Here is a 20,876-nt window from a genome sequence, read left to right on the forward strand (position 1 = left end):
AGAGAAATTGGAAAGTTTGGAGTTGGCTCCTATGTTTCTCAATGTCTTTGCTGCGAACCTGGAATCACTTGATTTGGGGCCATTTTGATTTTCAGCAAATCATAATGAAAGACAGGATTGCAGCTTGCCTATAAATTTTCATACTTCTTAGCACAGCCTCTTCCCCAGCTGTGCTTGCATTGTGCTTGCATTTTCCAAGGTCTCTAGAGTGGCTGATTTTTTTTAATAAAAGATTGACTTCATTCCGTGTCTGCACTTTTCAATCCTTGACAAGATGCATATATTTCATATAAACACAGGGGAACCCCCCCCCCAACAAAACCCAACATTTTTTTCATGGGAGAAAGTTGCTGGTGTCTGTTGATATAAATTCAGCCTCCACGGCTGTTCGCTGCGCAGAATTGATCAAAATGTTTATCTGGCTCATCCGAGTGTCACATGGCTACGGCATGGAATAGGGGAAGTCAATAGGTTACAAGTGAGGCAAGGCTTTTCAAACTCAATCTTCTGTGAACTGCAAGAGGCCAGCAGAGAAATACATTTGCGGCGTGGCTTGGCAGCAGCATCAGAGCCTGGAGTGTCAAGAGGGCTGCATTTGATTAAAAATTATCATGCCTGGCTGCTGGCACATGCATTCCTTCCCCCTCTAGTCTTAGTATTTTCTCCTTCAGCTGCTTCTGAGTGTGAGGGTCTGCAGACACATAAAGGAGATGCTTTAAAGAGAATTGCTTCAAATAACTCTCGTAATGTTTTTCCTTATTGCTAACATTTGTCACCTTGATGCATCTGTGAAGAGCTGAGACACAATGTGCCATAAAATAGCTGCTTAATGAATCAAAATGTGAGTTCAACATCCAGTGCCATGGTTAATATGACGCAAGCTTCCAGGTTAACCAACTCTTAAACTGAGTTTATATCTTTCTCTCCTGAAATTGTCTGTCCTTCCCTCTAGAAGTATAATTGTCCGTGTTGTGTTATTTGCAGTTGAGATGGTGCCGTTATACTAATGAGTCTAAATCATTTGAGCTCTGAAAAATTTGTTTAGTCTTAACACCTTGCAGGCTACAGAAGTTTACAGTGCCAAGGTGTGGGGTGTATAGGTTGGCAGGAGGTGGGGAGGGGCTGTGGAAACGAACATCAGCTGAGACTTTGGTCTGTTGTAGTTTTTGTACCGACTGTGTCCTTGAGGGGCTTTCTGGGTAGCAGAGCATCCTTGCTGCTGGCAGCATGAATATGCTTTTGTTTACAGTGACTGTTTTATCACAGGCTTATAAAATAATAAAAAAAGCCCAAAACCAAAATAGTAGTTTTATTTCTAAGTTAACTAATTAAAGCAGTTCTGGTTGGCCTTGAATCTCTTTGCACTGCAATTTTAATATCCTTTCTTTCTGTTAGCTAACAGCCAGCATAAAATAGCTAGTTTGACTTTTTCAGATCCATGTTTTGTTTTCTGGCTTCTAAGGGATTTGCTGACTTTTCTAATGGAACTGGTTTTTACTGAAAAAGCCAAGCAAAACCTGTCTGTCTTCTCTCTTTGCCTTCCTCTGTAGGCTCCTTCATGATGGTGAACAGCTCCGGGCGGGCTTCTGGGCAGAAGGCTCACTTGCTGCTGCCTACGCTGAAGGAGAACGACACACACTGCATCGACTTCCACTATTACTTATCCAGCAGAGACCGTTCAAGTCCTGGCTCTCTCAATGTCTATGTCAAGGTGAATGGAGGACCACAGGGCAATCCCATATGGAACGTGTCAGGGGTTGTAACAGAAGGATGGGTGAAAGCAGAACTTGCCATCAGTACGTTCTGGCCACATTTTTATCAGGTATGGGCTTGTAATATTTCTCTCTTTTCCCTTTGAACATTTGACTAGGTATGAGCTGAGCCATTCTTAGCAATGAGTATGGTGAAAATCAATCCCCTCCCCCAAATTTGTAGTCATTGTTTTTAGTTTTAATTGGGTAAGATTGCACACAGTGGACTCATACTACTTGTATTAATGCCTTCAAGCATTGATTCATGCCTTCAACACCTTGATACTTCTTCTATATGAGTCTCATTGAATCAAGGTGTTGAAGGCATGATTTTCTCTTGGTTTATGTTCAAGACAAAAAAGAAAAGGCTGGGAGGTTATTGCACCCTAAACTTTGCAGGGAAAGTTGATATACATATGATGCTAATAAAAGACATGGCTGAGATAGGAATTATGATAGAATAAAATATGAAAAGGCAGCAAATAATCTGTGAACAGAAAACAGCAGGTAGAAAAAATTACTTTTTTCCCATTTTTTTTGCTTCTAATAACTGGGTAGGAGGTCTATAAAACCTGAGCTTGAAGTAAAATGCTTTAATGTTCTGCCTCTGAAAAAGAGCTGGGAATATCATCAGAATACATAGAGAGCCATGTGCAGGGTGAGGGGAAGGGATAAAGAGATGCAAATGCGTGGAAATTGGTGTTTTAAGGGCTGTGCACAACTTGTCACTTGTTCTGAAGTCATATTAAAGTGCTTATACTCCATTCATGTTAACGTGAACCTGGTCATGAACCGGAATTTGCTTCATTGTAGGTGCTCCACAGAGATAACAGAACTGATCTTTCACCCAGATAATCAGTGCTTGAAAAACCTGGGAAAGACAGTCTGATCTCACACTAAGAGAGATCCTACTCCTAGATATACCAATAGTAGACTTCCTGAGACTGACTTCTTTTGCAAGTCCTTTTGCAGGTCAAGTTTGCTTTTCCTGAGCAAAAAGTCCTTTAAATCAAACAAGATTTTTTTCACTGCAGTACAAAAATGAACAGATTGGAAGCCAGCAGTAACTGCCTTGCTAGAAACTCACAGAATACTTTGAGTTGGAAGGGAACTTACAGACCATCCAGTGCCACCCCTGTCCTGGGCAGACGCCCCCAAGCCAGCCCAGGGTGCCCAAAGCCCTATTCAGTTTGGCCTTGAAACCTGACAGGGATCCAGGGCCAGCCCCAGCTTCTCTGGGCACCCTGGGCCAGTGTCTCCCCCCTCCCTGGGAAGGATTTCAGCTTCCCAGATCCTCTCCAGCTGCCCTCCTGCAGCTGAGGGCCATTCATCTGGGCCTGGCCCTCCCTGCTCTTGGCACCAGCCCCTCTCCATCTCTTCTGGAGCCCCTTGAGGGATGAGAAGGTGCTCAGAGTTCTCCCCAGAAGCAGCCTTCTCTTCTCCAGGCTGAGCCAGTCCAGCTTTCCCAGCCCGGCTCCAGAGCAGAGGGCATCTAGCCCTCGGATCATCTCCATGGCCTCCTCTGGACCTGCTCCAACAGCTTTGTGTCCTCCTTGTCCTGGGGACCCTTGACCTTAGTGCAGCACTGCAGAGGGGTCTACCCAGAGCAGAGGGGCAGAATCCCCTCCCTTGACCTGCTGGTCCCGCTGCTGGGGATGCAGCCCAGGATAGGGGTGGCTTTCTGGGCTGTGAGTGCACATTGCTGGGTTGTGTTGAACTTTTTGTCCCTCAACATCCTCAGGGTTCCTCTCAGTCCATTCTCCACCCAGCCTGTAGTTGTGCTTGGGACTGCCCCGACCTGTGTGCAGGACCTTGCACTTGACATTGTAAAAGTTCATGAGGTTCACACAGGCCCACCTCTCAGTCCTGTCCAAGTCTCTTTAGATGGTTTCCCTTCCCTCCAGTGTGTCGACTCCCCTCACAGCTTAGTGTCAGATGTTGGCAGTGTCCATTACTTTGCAGAAGTGCAGGTAGATGACATGAGTTGCTCTTCCTTTACCTGTGAATACTGTAACCCCATTGTAGAGTGCTGCCAGATTTGTTAGGTAGGATTTGCCCTTAGTGAAGCCACCTTGCCTCTGACCAGTGCCCTGCTGATTTTCTATGTGCTTAGCATAGTTTCCAGGAGGATCTGTGCCATGATCTTGCTGGAAACAGAGGTGAGACTCACCTGCCTGTTTTTACCCAGGTCTTTCTTTTTTCCCTGTTAGAAAATGAGGAGTCAGTGGGAACTTCACCGGACTGCTGTGACTTCTCACATGTGATGGGGAGTGGCTCAGCAGCCTCATCTGCCAGTTCCCTCAAGACTTGGGTTTTTTATTTTAGTTTTTAATAAATGGGGGTGACATGGGGGAGTGGAACACCTTTCTTACGAGGAGAGGCTGTGGGAGCTGGGACTCTTCAGCTTGGAGGAGACTGAGGGGTGACCTTATTAATGTTCATAAATATGTAAAGGGTGAGAGTCAGGAGGAGAGAGCCAGGCTCTTCTCAGTGATGGCAGTGATAGGACAAGGGGCAATGGGTCCAAGCTGGAGCACAGGAGGTTCCATGTGAATGCAAGGAGAAACTTTTTCACTGTGGGGGTGATGGAACCCTGGGATAGGCTGCCCAGAGAGGCTGTGGAGTCTCTTTCTCTGGAGACATTCAAAAACCTGCCTGGATGGGTTCCTGTGGGATTTAGTCTGGGTGATCCTGCTCTGGCAGGGGGTTGGACTAAATGGTCTTTCGAGGTCCCTTCCAACTCCTAACGTTCTGTGATTTCTTTCTGCTTAATGTTGGCCCTTAAGTGAGGCTTTCAGTCTTTGAGATTTGTCCCACTGTTGGTGGGGGATCTAATAGTCTGACCTATCATCAGTGCCTGATCTTATAAACCATCTGCTGTTGATGGTCTGCAGTCCTGTGAGCTTCTGCATTTAATCAAGCTTAAGGAAAAAAAAAAAAAGGAAACTTTCAGCTTGTAAAAGAGCAAAAAGCACAATGAAGGACTTAAAATTATTGTTGTTTGGCAGCCTAAAGTAACATTTCTGGTGAAAGGAGTCCTGAGGTGGCAGGATGACAAAAGCTCAGGTGTACTGTTGCCTAAGGAGTGTCTCATTTCACGCTCACTATCAAAGATGTGCCATTGGAGTGTTGTCAGCTTTAAATCAAAATTGTATGCCTGGAGAACTCCTTGTATGCAGGAGACCTGAAAGCATGTTCTGTATCTCCAAAGTACCAGGTAACAAGGGAGAAAAATAGCATTTTTGGTTAATAATGAACTCTGCATCAGGGAAAACGTAGTATTCTCCTAATGCACAGACACTGCACCATCTTGAATTGCAGGGGGCATTAAAAATTCTGTCAGGCAAAAAATCTGAAGCTCTCTGCCTCCTCAGCATGAGGCTTTGACAAGTACTTTGAGCTTTGGAGGTGGGACCAGTGTAAAGCTAGTAACAAAGCCAATTGCCAGAGGTCATTTTTTAGGTCTGGCAGTTCTGTGCAGGGTCATATGAGCCATCTGGATCCAAAAGCAGTCCACTGAGATATGAATGTGTAGATGGTGGAGATTTATGATGTCTACCCTAAAGTTACTCCTACTTGGGTTCCCAGCCTGCGAATGTTTTTAGTGTAGCGAGAAAAAGCCATAATAGTTCTTGGAGAAAGGTAATATGTGTAATCTTGAGTTACTGCTTGCCATAAGGATGAACTTAGTCCCAGAATGCACCAAGGGCAGTGCTAGAGTCTGCCAGGAAGAGTTTTTTTGATGTATAGTGAGGAGTGTTATTGATCCATGCCTGAAGAAAACTGTTGTACCATGTCAGATGAGCCAGGCTACGTTGCTAACGCAGACGTTGTTGGTATATAGCAGCTGTGAAATGTAGGGTTGTTTATTGGTAAGGAAGCATGAAATGACTTGGTGTTTGCAGTTCTCAGGAGCATTCAAGAATGTTGTTTAAGAGCAAAGCTTTGCATCTGTATTAATGTTTGAGAAGCTACTTGAATTGTGGAATGCCTGTGCTTCAACCATTATACTACACTTCTGACTGGAGTTAAAAGGACATGAGAGAAATTCAGTGAGAAATTTCAGAGCTGGGGCCCATAAGCATGGATTCCTGCATTAGGCTTGTTTTGGGTCTCAATTCCCTGTTTTCAGGAAAACCTGGGTGCTTCTGTGCTTCTCACTTGGATAGGGCTGAGGTGCTGCAAAATACAGAAAAAGGCAATGGGTGGAAGTTGGAGCTGGGAAACAAGGAGAGTGAGTGCAAAGCAGAACAGACAGTAAAATAATCTCTCAAACCAATCTTGTGTGAGTTGAGAGGAATCCTCTGCTCTTCTCTGTGTGCTGACTCAGCTGTTACTGGTTTATTTTATGCTTGCAGCTCTGCACGTGTTGGTAGTTAACAGAAAACAGCTCTAACATATCCATGCTTACTTTTTCCATGCACTAACAGCTAATGCCAATGCCTTGGAGAACTTTTCTTTCCAAGTTCCTGGCTTGCAGGGAAGGGAGAATCAGTTCGTTGTGGCTTAATGCTTCTCACACATGTAAAACTACAGTAAGATTTTACAGCAGTAATGTTGCACTTCCAATCTGAAGGGAGCCCCAGCAGTTGCTTACATGATGCTCCCAGTGTCATTTTCAGTTTAAATAACAATTTAAAAAATAAATGATAATCTCTGTATTAAGGACTTGCATTCTACTCTTATTTTATGCTGTTTCTAAAGAGCCTATCTAGAACCTTGAAATGTGATGGTGCTGTTTGGGTGAGCTTATCTTCCAGAGCCTTCTTTCTTCCTATTGCTTCTTGAACAGCATGGGTTTTGCCCACCCTCTTCTGGAGTAGGACTTGGTTTCTACATATTGCTAGCACTAGAGTTTTTCTACGTTTATAACTTGGTATGTTAAATTTTGTGTTCTACCTGTTTTTATCCTATCTTTTTCTCTAATAGATGCATTTCAGAAGATCTCATGTTTGAGTGTGTTTTGAATTGGGGGAGCAGATCTTAGGGAGTCATAGGAATATGAATAGAAACTACGTTCCAGAAGCTCAGTTGCATGGCAAAATGATTAACAGCAATTCCATACTTAAAGAAGGGATTATTAGTCCACGTCCATAGTCAGGGCACACAGTGATCAGCATTTGGCCAGTTCAAACTTTTACTGTACTAAATCTCCTGAGAAAGGACATGAAGAGGCTGACCAAGCCCAGACTGGGAATACCAGCTTTTGTTTAGAATGAAAATAAATCTTGAAAACTGGCCTGAAGTAGTTAAATTTTGCATTCTAGTAATGAATTTTAGAGGTTGCAAACTGAACCACTTTAACCTATGAAACAAGTAGCTGCACTAGAATATTGCTTTAATAGTAATAACTGTGCCAGCTGAACATGTTAATTAGTTCTGTCCTTGAAAACGTTATTGTATATTCATGCAAAAATGAGCAATTTAGTACAGTATGACCACCACTTTAGTAAGAGGCAATGAAACCAGGGACATCCCTTTCAAATACAGAGGACAGCTTCCATTACTTCTCTAGTCCTTATGGTTTGGGGGGTTTTTGGTGTTGTGTTGGGATTTTTTTTAGTAGCAAAGGCTAACATTAGGCTCATTTGGGAAGAGAATCACTAATGTGAGCATTACTAGGAAGTTAAATAATCAGTCTGCATTTTTCTTTTTTCCACTGCAGTTTAGCAGCAACTTGCTGTTGGCCAAGAAGGCCAATGGCATCTTGGCTTGTATCAGAAACAGTGTGGCCAGCAGGTCCAGGGAAGTGATTGTGCCCCTGTACTTGGCATTAGTGAGGCCATACCTCAAGTGCTGAGTTCAGTTTTGGGCCCCTCACTCCACTGAGGTGCTGGAGCGAGTCCAGAGAAGGGCAACCAGGCTGGGGAAGGGGCTGGAGAGAAAACCAGCTGAGGGAACTGAGGTTGTTCAGCCTGGAGAAGAGGAGGCTGAGGGGAGACCTTATCGCCACCTACAATTACCTGACAGGAGGGTGTAGAGAGGTGCGTGTTGGTCTCTTCACCTAAATGACAGGTGACAGGATGAGGGGAAATAGGCTCAAGTTGTGCCAGGGCAGGGTCAGATTAGACATGAGGAAAACGTTCTGCACTGAAAGGGTTATCAGGCACTGGAACAGGCTGCCCAGGGACGTGGTGGAGTCACTGACCCTGGATATATGTGAAAGATGAGTAGATGAGGTAGGGATATGGTTTAGTTGAGGACAGGTATGGTTGGACTCAATTTCAAAGGTCTTTTCCAACCTGGTGATTCTGTGATCTGTGATTTCTAAACTTCTTGTTCCTCACAGACTCATAGGATATCTCAAGTTATAAGAGGACCTATAAAGATCATCAAGTCCAACTTCCTACTCTTTGCAGTACTACCTACAGCTAGACCATATGACCAAGAATGTTGTCCCGGTGCTCCATGAGCTCTGACAGGCTTGACCATGACCACCACCCCATGCAGTTTGTCCTGAGGACTGACCACCCTCTCAGTGAAGAACCTTTCCCGAATGGCTGACCTGAACTTCCCATTGCAACTTCATCCAATTTCAACATGTCCCATCCCAGGTCACCAGGCAGAGATCAGCACCGTTCTGGCCATTTCCACCCCCAGCCCCAGGAAGGTGCAGGCTGCAACTCATGTCCTACTGTCCTTTAATTGTTGGGCAAACTGCACTATATTTAATATTATTTTCTCCTGAATTTTTAGTTAGCTTTTTTGACAGTGGTTCACTTAGTTTTAATGATCTCTCTATCATGTGTTTAGTTGTGGGGTTTTTTTTCCACACCACTGATTTTCAGATATCATATTTATTTTTAGTAACAGGATGCTTCAGATCAGGGCAAGTTTCCAGGTAAAATCACAAAGCCATAGGGACAAATTAGAGTTTTGTTCTTCTGTAATTGAATATCTGTCTTTTCAGATCCAAATTAGTGGAACACTTCCATTATCCAGATAGAAAAATAAAATAGAAGTGCTAGTTAGTGTAGTATTTATGTAGAGAAATACTTCATGTTGTTTTTAAGATTATTCATTCTCAGACCACGTTAGTTCAACCCAAGGAAAGGCAGAAAAAACTTTATTATATCTGTGAGAGTCTTATTTCAGTCCATTAACTGCAATTGTGGCCAGCAGGGACAGGGAGGTGATTGTCCCTCTCTACTCTGCCCTCGTGAGGCCCCAGCTGGATTCCTGTGTCCAGAGCTGGGGCCCAACACAAGCAAGATCTAGAACTGTTGGAGAGGGTTCAGGGGAGCCACGGAGATGATTACAGGGCTGGAGCAGCTCCCCTACAGAGAGAGGCTGAGGGAGCTGGGCTTGTTCAGCCTGGAGAAGAAAAGGCTGTGGGGGGACCTCATTACAGCCTTCCAGTCCCTGAAGGGACCTTATAAACAAGAGGCGAATCAATTTTTTAAAAGGCTGGATAATGGCAGGACAAGGGGGATGGAGTGAAGCTGAAGGAGGGAAGGTTTAGATTAGATATTAGGGGGAAGTTCTTTACAGAGAGAGTGGTGAGGGGCTGGAACAGGCTGCCCAGAGAGGTGGTAGATGCACCATCCCTGGAAGTGAGGTGTTGGTGGCCCTGCCTGTGGCAGGGAGGTTGGAGCTCTTTGATCCTTGGGGTCCCTTCCAACCCAGACCATTCTATGAACGTGGGGTTACCTGATGCCTGTAACTTGCTGCAGTGACATACCTGCCAAATTGAGGTTATTCTTCAAAAGTATCCACGCAGAGTTATTGGTTCAATAAAATAACTGTATCTCAGGTACAGCATTTTCCAACTTTGAGGCATGCCAAGAGCAAGATGTCAAATGATTATCGACTTAATGTTCTGGGACTGGTGCTTAACGTGACCGAAGGTGTGTATGTGCACTGGGTGTTCTTTGCTCTTCCCAATGAAAGCAGCCCATGGTTGTCTCTAATCATAAGGAATGTTGCTCTAACTGTTTGTTTTCCATATCAAGCAGATTTTCAATCTTTGGCATGCATGTACATACTGACTCGGGTTGGTATCCTGCCGTTATTGATGATGTGACTCAGCGGGATAAGTGCACGATGGAGTGACTGGCCAAGGGAATAGTGTGGCTGTTCTGGTTAAGAAAACTTTCTCCTGTTTTGTTTTTCAGGTGATATTTGAATCTGTCTCCTTGAAAGGCCATCCAGGGTACATAGCTGTGGATGAAGTCAGAGTTCTCGCCCATCCATGCAGTGAGCACTCTTTGTTTTTTTTAACTGTATCAGTGTGTTTACATACCAGGCTTTGCAGTCTAAAGGAGTGATTTACCCAGTTTGGTCAATGCTAAAATGTCTTCTCATATCCCTCTGAGACAACAGAAGATATACAGCCTTGTATTATTACATAATTTTGCAAGCTATGCGAAAGGCAAACCCGTGTTCAGTATCTAGCTAGGGTCAGAACATCTGTGGAAGTTTCTCTTCCACTCTTATTATGAGAACAAGAAACTAACTGGTTTACTATTTCTGAACAATATTCCTGTAGAAAACAATCTAAAAGTCTTCTGCTAATATCCTGTGTGGTTAACTTCAGAAAAAAATTGTTTCAGCATATCCTTGGTAGAGGACATACCCCAGAGGTGTGTGTGGCCCAATAAATGTTAAACCCCCTCAGCACCCCAGTAAAGATGTTAAAAATAAATCTCATTCAGATGGTACACTTGCACAGGAATAGAAACCAATGCCAGTTCATTATGCTGTTCAAAAGTATTAGTGCTGCGTTTCGTCTACTGCAGCCATAGTAATAAGCTCAGATTTTTTAATATATTTTTTATATATATATTTATTTATGCTTAAAGAAACCCTGAGGTTCTGGCTTTGAGTCTGGACTTCCCTGATGTCTCCATGTATTTGCAGTGTGGCCTAAGGTCTGTGTGTGTCCGGATTGTGTACAGAATACAGAGTTTTTTCTAAAGATTTATTACTTTAACAGCCCCTCTCACTAGTTCGTGGTTTCAGTCAGTGACAGCTGCTCACAAAAGCTCTGTTGATCCTATTGGAGTGAAATCAGCTGGTTTTCTTGCAGTACACAATTCTGGAGAGGAGCTGCCGTTCGGTGTGACAGACGTGGTTCTGCTCAAGTTTAACAGGACATTTCGGATAACTGCAGTATGGTTAATTGCTGTTTAACTAAATTATATTTGTATTTACCATGAGCTTGTTGCTCAGGCCTTTGGGTGCATTTACTTCATTAAGAAATCCTTACGAGCAGATGTTGCTGATAACTGGCAACATCCAAATAAATCCCCCAAACGGTCTGTGTGTGTTCCTCAGCACGTTGGGTGAGGACTGATCCCTTTATGGGGAAGAGGCTGCTGAACAAACCTTGGGGGAAGGCCTGGACAGAGAAGGGTTATAGGATTTAAAAAAAAGAGACAGGATGCTGTGTCACACTCCTGCTTAATCAAGTATTTAAAATGATTTTAAATCTACTTCTCCAAGTATATTCAGGTCTATCTTCAAAATTGTCTTCTTGGTGACTCAAACCCAAAATGTCTCAAGCAGTTAACTGCTCAGTTTTAAATCAGCTTGCAACCTGTAGCTTATGTAACTCTGTGCAAGCTGCAAGTCTTGGTAAATGCTTCTCTTGCCTGGTTGACTGTGTTGCTGCTGCCCAGGGATGACAGTCACCAGGGCAAATGTCCCCACAGTATGTTCCATCACCTTGTACAGGCTTTGGCACTCTGTATTTTACATTTGTTATAACTCAAAATGTGGATTATGAAACACCTGCTGACCCTGGAGGTACTGAAATTATCAGTGGGTTTTTTTTTTTCCTTAGCTTCCTAGATGACAGTATAGCAGAGAAACCCAAGGGTCAGCAAAAATGCAGTGACCCTAATGACTCAGCAATGGAGAAAAGGAAGTGTCTTGATGGTGTTGCCTTTTTCCCTTTGTCCTGAAAAGGAATGCACTGGAATTTGTTTTTCTTATGCTAAAAGCTCATTGGCTATCTGAGCCCTTGCAGTGATAGGACACCCCTGTGCACAACTGTGCTTACCCAGGCTGTGCAGCTTTGGCACTGGTTTCTCACTGCCCACCTTAACCTGCTGGCAGAAACTACTGGTACAGCCTGCAAATATCATGCAGGACACTGTCTGTCACACCGAGGTAGTTTCCCAGTAAATTTTGTTGCAAATTACTGATCCCCAGAAAGCATGATGGTACAGATTCATTGTCTTTCAGGAGCTGTTAGTAAGCTAAGCACATGGTGAATAGATACAGAAACTGAATAAAAAGGTTTGGCATAGTGTATAGGCATTGTTCTCTGTTCCTGTGTCCGTAATAGACAAATGCCTACATGTCAGGAGGCACACACAGATGCCCACATCCTTTTAAAGCCATATAATTCCAGTAGAAACAGGTGGGTTGCTACATCTGCTGAAATTGTGTTTTACTAGTGTCTAATCTGACTAGAAAATGTGAAGATGAAGTTGAAAAACTCTGACCTTTAGAGTCTCATGAGTCTGTTCAGTGTGTCCTAAAAGTTTTCAAATGGTGCACAACCCTTCCAACGCCCAGCAGGAAGTAAGTCCATCTGAAAGCGTCAGGTTCACTGCTGTAATCTCTTTTCCATTCTTATAAGTTAACTTAGAGAGCTAAATGAGTCTGGTATTTAGTCAGAAAGATAATCCTCTGATCTGTTTCCTTTGTGAACAGATGTGATGCCTGCATTTTGAAAGTGGTTTAATATTGAATTAATATTGAATTCTCATTAGCGTCAGAACACTGATACTGGTGATCTTAAACTAATACAGTGAGACAAGACTGGAATTTATGTATTGCATTTGATATCAGTGATTTGATGTTAATGAGTCATTATTATTGTAAAGCTTTAGGATGTGTATGATAGTCAATAAAATGAAATAATTAAAAAAAGATCCTTATGCAAGTCTGGGCTGGGTCATGCTTGGTAAGCTCAGAAGCCTTTGGGGGATTGTTTGACCATTTTAGAAACACAGTTTTCTAAGAGAAAAGAAATTACTAAACACTCTTACCGCATGCAGCATGAAATTGTGCTGGTGACCACGAACTTGTGCTGTGATCTGATGTAAGGCTGTTTGTTTAGAGGTGCCAGAGCTCGGTGTGATCCCTGGGCCATCCTCTGTCAGATGGATCGCCCACTGCACTCTGCAGTGTATCTCTGAATACAAAAGGACAGCTTTCTTCTGCTAAATCCCTTACTTTCTACCTGTGTTGGTGTAACACAATCTCTGCCTTGCTCTACCCTTTCAATACTTGCATTTTTTGTTAGGAAAAGCACCTCATTTCCTACGGCTTCAGAACGTGGAGGTTAACGTGGGGCAGAATGCGACGTTCCAGTGCATTGCTGGGGGAAAGTGGTCACAGCATGACAAACTCTGGCTTCAGGTAAAATAATGCAAGGGGTATTTTTGGTGCTGGATGTTTTCGGGTTTGTTTGGCTTGAGTTTTTCAAGTAAAAAGTTGAGGACTGGGTGGTGGGGAAAATCTTTTCATCAAGATCCTTCAAGACCTGCCTGAATTTGGTTCTAGGTGAGAGTTTAAGGTGACAAAGGACAGAATTGTGATGCAGAAGATGGGAAAAAGTGGCCCCCAAAGGGGCAGCAAAATGTTGGTTTTGGACAAATGGTCGTGCACGTGTAAACAGTCATAGAGCAGAAGGGACAGAACAACTGGAGTATTTCTCTGCTGCTAAGTATGCAGTCTTCTTACCTCTCATACTCCAAAAATGTCCTCAGCCCAGAGTCAGTGATTCTATGTTAAGAAGGAAACCTACTCTAACATCTGATATTACTGCTTGGATGGTGAAAACAGGCAAAATTAGTTTGTACCTGCTGGGTTTCTTCCTTCCAGTTTACCTCGGCTGCATTGATAGCTTTTGTTTAGTCACTTGCTAATAGAGCACAGCGTTCCCTTTCTCAATGTCTGTGTCTTACCCTACTGTTTGGACTCAAAAGATTTTAGATGTGGTGTTGAGGGATATGGTTTAGTAGTGGTTGGTAGGTTAGGGCGATTGTTAGACTTGATGATCTCAAGGTTCCCTTCCAACCAAGACCATTCTGTCGTTCTATGACTCTGTGACTGGGTGGTGCTGTAGAGTAACAACCCTGAGAACTCATTGTCAGTTCTAGCGTTAGAAATGGAACATGTATCAAACTGGGCAGTTGAAGAGCACATGTCCCAGTGAAGGACAAAGTTATTTCTGCTGCCCTTTGAAGAACTTGGATAAGTGGAGTCCCAACGTTGCCATGCTCTGTATACAGAGTGCCTCTAGAAGCTTTTAAAATGGTTGAGCTCTTCACTTCTTGTAAACTTCTGTGCCATTAACCTCCTGACATCCCAAACAAGAGGATTCTCTTGTTTAAATATACAATGCCAACATGTACATAGGGCCAACATAAACTTTCAGAACACAAACCAATTTTTTTTACAGCCTGGACTGATGTGACCCCACGTTTGTAACATCTGAGGCAGATGAGAATGGGCTATGTCATGGTTGCTATGGTATTTCTGGTCAAGTTACAGATTTTCTCCAACTTCTTAATTGACTTCAGATACTTTAATGTACTTTAAAGTAACAATTTCAAAGCTAGTTTAAATAGTAGGAGAGGAATCAGTTTACCTACTAATGAAAATGAAAACTAGTACTGGGGAAAAAACTTGGTGAGAAATGTAATTGGCATTATGTAAAAATGACTTGACAGACAATTAGCTGTACTCTCATCACAGCTGTTCTCCTAAAAGTTATATTTTGTCTAAAATATATTAACCTATGATGTACTTTTAGCATCCTCTGAGAGATATTTTTTGGCTTATTCTTTTTTTTCTTTGGGTTCTTTCAGTGAAATCTTTCCACAGTTATGACTAGATGTGTTTAAAAACCCTCTGACCTGAAGCAGTATGAACCTTTTCCTATGAGAAGCTGGGGCTTGAGAGGAAATCGTTATTGTTGCTACTGGAAACCTGTTTTCCATTTTCTAAAATTGAAACATTTAATGAAAATAGCCTTGGAAACACCCCCAAAAACTTATTACTGGAAATTGGCAAAGCAGCAGTGTGTTTTCCTTGAAACTTCTGATAAACTAGACCAACTGAGCAAGTTCAGGTGTTTGTGCTGTGGAGAACTTTTATATCCGGCTTTGTCCCTTTCCCAGTTGGGAAAGTGGAACCTGGCATTGGCAGAGAGGTTTATTGACGAATGTCGGACATATAAGGATGTCTGCTTATCCAACCAGTCTATTTAAATTGGTCCAGAATAAAAAATTTGCATCTGAAAACGCCCAGTTTATAAAATCTGCTCATTTGTAGAATCTTTCCATTCATTTGTGTTACTTTCCTATCCTGGCTGGGCCTCTCGCTGTCCTGTGTGCAATTGTGTGGGCTGAACTGTAACCCTCCAACCTGGTCAATACATCTGCTGCTCAAATATTTTTCAAAACCAAATTAGGCACAAGAACTTAAACATGTGTGCCAGAATATGTAAACCCATGTTCACACAACCCAGTAAATGTTTCAGGTGTGTGGCTAGACATCTTCTCTTGGAAAACGGTGCTTGCATGAGATCTGACCTAATGATGTGAAGGTCTGAGCAATGTTAAGAGCTATAGCAATATATGAATTGTGTGTAGATGCATAGTCTGTATGTCATCTTCACTGGCTTTATCCTTGTCTGCCTTTACAGCAGTGGAACGGAAGGGACACGGCATTAATGGTCACTCGAGTGGTCAACCACAGACGTTTTTCAGCTACTGTCAGTGTGGCTGACACCTCCCAGCGCAGTATCAGCAAGTACCGGTGTGTCATTCGCTCAGATGGTGGATCTGGAGTTTCGAATTATGCTGAATTAATAGTGAAAGGTAGGTTGTGCTAAAGCAGCCGGCTTATGAAAGAGGAGTATTTCCTCCCAGGTGGCATCTGTGTATAAGAAGTAACATCTTACTGGACCTTATTCATACTAAATTTAAGTAGGAAAAAGGGGTAAAATTGCCATGTATTTCAGTCACTTAAAACAAATATTTCAATTGAAACTGTCTGCATACAGCCCTCTTCATAAGCTTTTGTAGTGATGCATGGATGCTTCCTGTGTAGTCAGTGGAATAGTTTGTCTGTCTGCAATCTTCACCTGCCTCCCTTCACGGTATTTTATCAGGCATCAGTAATCTTGTGATGGAAAGTTGCATGTCAGAAGAGTCTGCTCAGGGCTGCTGGGAGTAAATGACGGGATTGATTCTGCTGACGTCCTGAAGTACACAGTGGAAACATCAGTAGTTCTTGAAGGATGCTAGGGCTTTAGAGTTATTTACTCTGATTCGAGAGCTGATACTGTGCCCGACACATGCAAGATGTGTCTTAATCTTGCCACCATGAGACATGCCTGCTATTTACTGTGCTGTTGTATTTTTTGCTTTGGCTTACCCCCAGCTGCACCGTGGGGATGCTCGCTGCTTCATAGGTAGAGAAATCAGAACGCAGCCAAATTGCTCCAGAGATACTCTGTGCTTGGGATGATGTTCAAATGGGAGGAGTTTGAGGCTGCTGAGTACAATTTTATTGATGGAAATGTTTTGCTCTTCTGTGAAAATGGCGGGCTGCTGTAGAAACGGGATCACTTCTGTCCGCTGTAGTACTTTCTGCCAACTTACTGTCATTTGCTGATCAGCATACTGATACCTTTAATGCCTTAAATACAGAGTGCTGAGTGGCACAGATCTTCAGACTGCATGGATCACAGAGAGAATGCTCCTATTAGATGCCAAGTGCTTTTAATTCCCACTTGGTGATCGTGTATCTTGCTCAAATCCGATGGAATTAATTCACAATTAAAATGGAATTGAGTTGCCAAGAGTAGCATATCTAGTATTGTATCACGATTAAGTAGAGGGAAGGCAATCTTCCAGAGCAACCAAACAGCAGAATATGCAAAATTAAGTAGGTGCTTCATTGATGTAAGAAGGGAAAAAATAGAAGAATAAGTTATAAACATGCATAGTTGGATATCTAAGAGGAGAGACATTGATGGATTTATTGCAGGCAGAGACCTAGCTGGAAGAAATGGTAGGGGAGCGCTATTGTTCAGCGAAAGTACGCTCCTCTGGTCTTTGCTCCTGGTTATAGTAAGCAGGTAAGGTTAAGTGGTTCCTTTGAGGTTAGTTTGATGCAGCGCGGTGACACGCTGGGATTGCATGGATGAGTGCTTCCAAACTGCCTGACTAATTTTAGTGTGGATAATAGCAAATCTGTAATGTGTGCACACGGACTGAAATGAAAGCAAATTGGAATTGTTTAATTCTGAAGAGATGTTTATTGAATTGCAATAATGTACTTGGGTATACATTAAATTAGTCTGTAATGGAAGTTTTGCTCCGTTGATGGTCCCGCCCCTAAACCCACTAAATCCAAGCTCATACATGACTTATCATGTGCTTTCTGTTGATCATTTGAACATAAAATCATAGAGGGGTTCTTCAAAAAAGATTCAGAAGTGTCTTTGTGTATCTTTTCACTGTAAAAGATGTTTGAATCCCTATGTATAAGGTGTTTTATTGTAGGTACTGAGAAAGGGAAGAATAATTTACATTTATCAGTGTTTGGTAGATGCAGAAAGCGGGATTTGGCTTTGAACTACACATACTACTTCTACACCTTACTTGTCTATGTGGACATCTTTAGCAAGAACAGTACATTGAAAATTAGTGAAAAGCCACACAACGGAGCGTTATTTTATTAGTGTTAAATAATTACAGTGTATTTAGTGGCAGGAGATACCTTTGTAGTACTGTGGAAATGCTTTTCTGTAGAGCTGTTTGCTGTGTCTATGCTAATACCTTTCTGTCTCCCAGCTCTGTTGCAAGGCTTGTATAAATGACAATACATTTATTCTTCTCTTTGTGCTCTAGAATCATAATAGTCAAGCCAGAGAAACCTATCATTTCCATCTGTACGCTGTACCATCCTTTGGTACTCCAGCGGAAATAGCTCCTCTCTATTTCTTATCTCTTGCTGTTGCACATATAGTAATTTAATACAATTTTATACAGGGCAGTTTTCAAAAAAAACCAACCCCAACTCAGGGATTCCACACCTTGCCATAGCGATCGCAGACGGGTGGAATGCTTCTCAGCTGTACATTTTTTAAAGTATAAGCTGCGTGACAGTTACATTCTGAACTAAATGTAGGTTTTCTTGTGTAAAGATTGTTTAAAATACTGTGGAAATTGGCTGGAATCTTATCTTTTTAAAGCCTGTATTAATGATAGTATCCTTCAGGACAGCTGTTGCATTATGTAAGGCTGTGAATAACATTTGAAACTCTGTGTGTGTACGGAGGTTTCTTTGCAGTTGTTTTATTTCCTGATCCCTTTCAGATATTCTGGATGCTTGAATTAATTACTCAACACATGGTGGGAATCCATGGAGAGCTGATAAACAGGGGATATCTTGTCTCTAACCATTTTTCATGAGCCAGATTTTCAGAGATTTTTCACTCTCCAGGAAGTCCCACAAAATTGTTTTGATGCAAATTCTTTCAAGGCTTGTGGCAATCTCTTAGAGTCTGTTCTCCTACTATAGGGGTGGGAGAACTCAACACATCCCCTTTACAGACCTCCAAGGGTATATTTTAGTTCTCTTCAGTTCTGTCTTAGTTGACTTTGCAAGTGGTCAGTTAGTCAACGTGGATGAAAAAGTCTATCCTGTAACTGAGTGGTATTCTATCATCCTTCTGGTATTTTGGATGGCTCATCTTTTTATCAGTCACTCTTTTCATGAAGTTTGAGGTGTGAGAAGCTCCTGCCTTCAGTGATGCAAGAGGGGGAGAAAGTGGTTTCTTTTTCAGAGTTGCTTACTATTTTTTTTCTCTAGGTCTTTTCTGGTATGACACTTGTCAGTGGAATTGCACTGTCTGTTTATGAACTCACCAGGTACACAGTAGAAAGTGCTTTAGTGATCTGATTCTAGAAAAGAATCATATCAGACACATGTATTTAGAAAAAACCCCACAAAGAGCCCCAAACAAACCCCCCCTGCTTAGGCCAACACCAGACCAAAAATTACAACAAAAAACCCCCATGTCGAGGTACAAGAGTTGAGAGACTCAAGGGTCAAAAGCATTCTAAATAATTAGACTAGATACTTAAATATATCTATATATGTGAGCTTCTTCAGTATTAAATATACTGTGCAAATTCCAGATTTGCAATTATAAGGCAGACGTGTCAAGGAAAACCTCTACAGGTGTTTTGGCTGTCTCGGTATTTATTATTGGAGCTGTGTCTAGAATAGCATCAGTTAATTATTAAACAGCGGGAAGTACTATTGGGAGAGAGCTTTCTGTAGCTTAAAAGCAGTAAGAAATAAAACCATCTTTATTCTACTGCTGAGGTTGATCTTGGGCTGAAGCTGGTCCTAGACATGCTGCAGCAGGCTGTCCACAGATTTCCTTGAATAAAGCAAATGCAGTGGAGGTATGAAAGTGTATAATACAGTGTTACGTATGTGCTCTAGGGTAGAGCTGGTTGCTGGGATGAAAATAGAATTCTTCAGCATAACTGAAATCTCACACACTCCAAAGTCTTTCACTTTATTTAAGCAATTACTAGGAGAGGTGGTGGATATAAAAAAAGATTCTTTAAAATTTTTGTTTGTTTTTTTTTTAAAGGAAAATTACTTTCATTCCTGATACACGGGTAGTTCTATATCCCAGGATATTCAGGCCAAATGTACTCATTAAAGCTAATATAATATCCTTGTCATCATGGGGTAATATAACTACTGTTTCCATGGTGGTACTCAAGTCCTCTTATTTGCCTCAGGAGATTTGGGTGTGTGGATATGAAAAGTAGACACTGTACTAAAACTATCATCAGGGTGGCTGGAACACAGAGTCCATTCCCTATCCCTGGAGATAAGCTCAGCTATGGTATATGTGCAGTTTAGATTTTACTGTTAAAAAGTGTTTTTTCTAGTCTACATTACTAAGTTCAGATAGGAATTTTCATGCCTTCCAGCTACTTATCAGACTCATCCAGGTCTCAGAAGTTGCTGGGTAGATTTGAATTCATCTCCCTGAGTGTTGTAGATTAATCAAGGTCCTGGAAGTTATCACCTTGTGAACAGGAGAAAGTCTCTTGCTGGCGCTACAAACGGTATCGGTAACACTGCGATAATGAGGGGTCCCCCCAGGCCCCACACTGTCTTTCTCTGCTTTTTCCAATTTAGGCAAATAGATTCAGTCTGCAGAATTTACATGTACCCTGAGAAGGTAAGGATGGATTTGGCAATGCCTGCAATGATGTTGCATCAGCACAAAATGAGGTCTGTGTGTGTGGATTCAAACCATTTATGAAGGTTATGTGGCTTGTGAAATTCCTGAACTAGGAAGAATGGCTTCATGATTATAGGGTGTCTGAAAAAGCCACTTATATCCCTTTATTTCTTTGCAGTCACAGTGGTGTAGGGAATGTAATATCTATCCCCTCCTTGGTGTTCCCATCTGGCTGGTAATTACTTGAAGTTGTCGTCGCAGTGTTTAATTGTCTGGTTCAGTGTAGTCCAATAGCAGCTGCTTTAACTCTGTTTTAATCATCAGGTGGGTGTGTGGTGAGAAAAAGGGAAGGCAAAGAGATTATGAACACTGCCTTGCTCTCACCAAGGGCTTTAACTCCGCTTTCACTGCTTCTCTCAACTTAGTACCTTTCTGTGAAGTGGGAAGGGGGGGCAGCTATGAAGACAAAGCTGTTGTTTCACAGAAATCAGCAGTTAGTATGAAGGACATGTTCTTTCAAAAGGAAGCATCTCCTGCTGTTTGACCTCCAAAATAGAAGTGGGAGATGAAGCCGTTTCCTTGAGAACAGTGATGTATACTCCAGTTTTCAGAATGGCATCAAGTGCCATGCAGGCTTGCAGTCATGTTCCAGCATTCCTTGTTTATATTAGTCAATAAGGCATAAATTAGAATAAACATATCCAAGGAAAACTGAAAACTACAGCCAAGGCACAAGGAAACCTTGAAAACTAATGGTGTATTGACAATTCAATCTACTTTTCCCCAGCTTGTAATATCTCTTGGAAGCTGGTGTGCATCATGTGTGGGTTTTTCTTTTGTTTGGTTTTTTTATTTGTTTTTCTTTGAGTCAAATGTAA

The 20,876-nt window shown here is 42.2% G+C and overlaps 1 protein-coding gene across 1 annotated transcript in view; it reads left to right on the plus strand.

Annotated features, from left to right (window-relative positions):
• Positions 1–20,876, plus strand: part of PTPRT (protein tyrosine phosphatase receptor type T) — a gene marked incomplete at both ends in the record, with an annotated part of 469,343 nt that overhangs the window by 175,555 nt on the left and 272,912 nt on the right. The window contains 4 exons of the mRNA XM_084271566.1: positions 1,551–1,822; positions 9,866–9,947; positions 13,009–13,124; positions 15,418–15,592. Of these exons, the coding sequence (XP_084127692.1) occupies positions 1,551–1,822; positions 9,866–9,947; positions 13,009–13,124; positions 15,418–15,592 (645 nt within the window). The remainder of the gene's footprint in view (positions 1–1,550; positions 1,823–9,865; positions 9,948–13,008; positions 13,125–15,417; positions 15,593–20,876) is intronic.

Source organism: Gallinula chloropus (assembly GCF_964237585.1).
Source record: "Gallinula chloropus genome assembly, chromosome: 16".
Lineage (NCBI taxonomy): Eukaryota > Metazoa > Chordata > Aves > Gruiformes > Rallidae > Gallinula > Gallinula chloropus.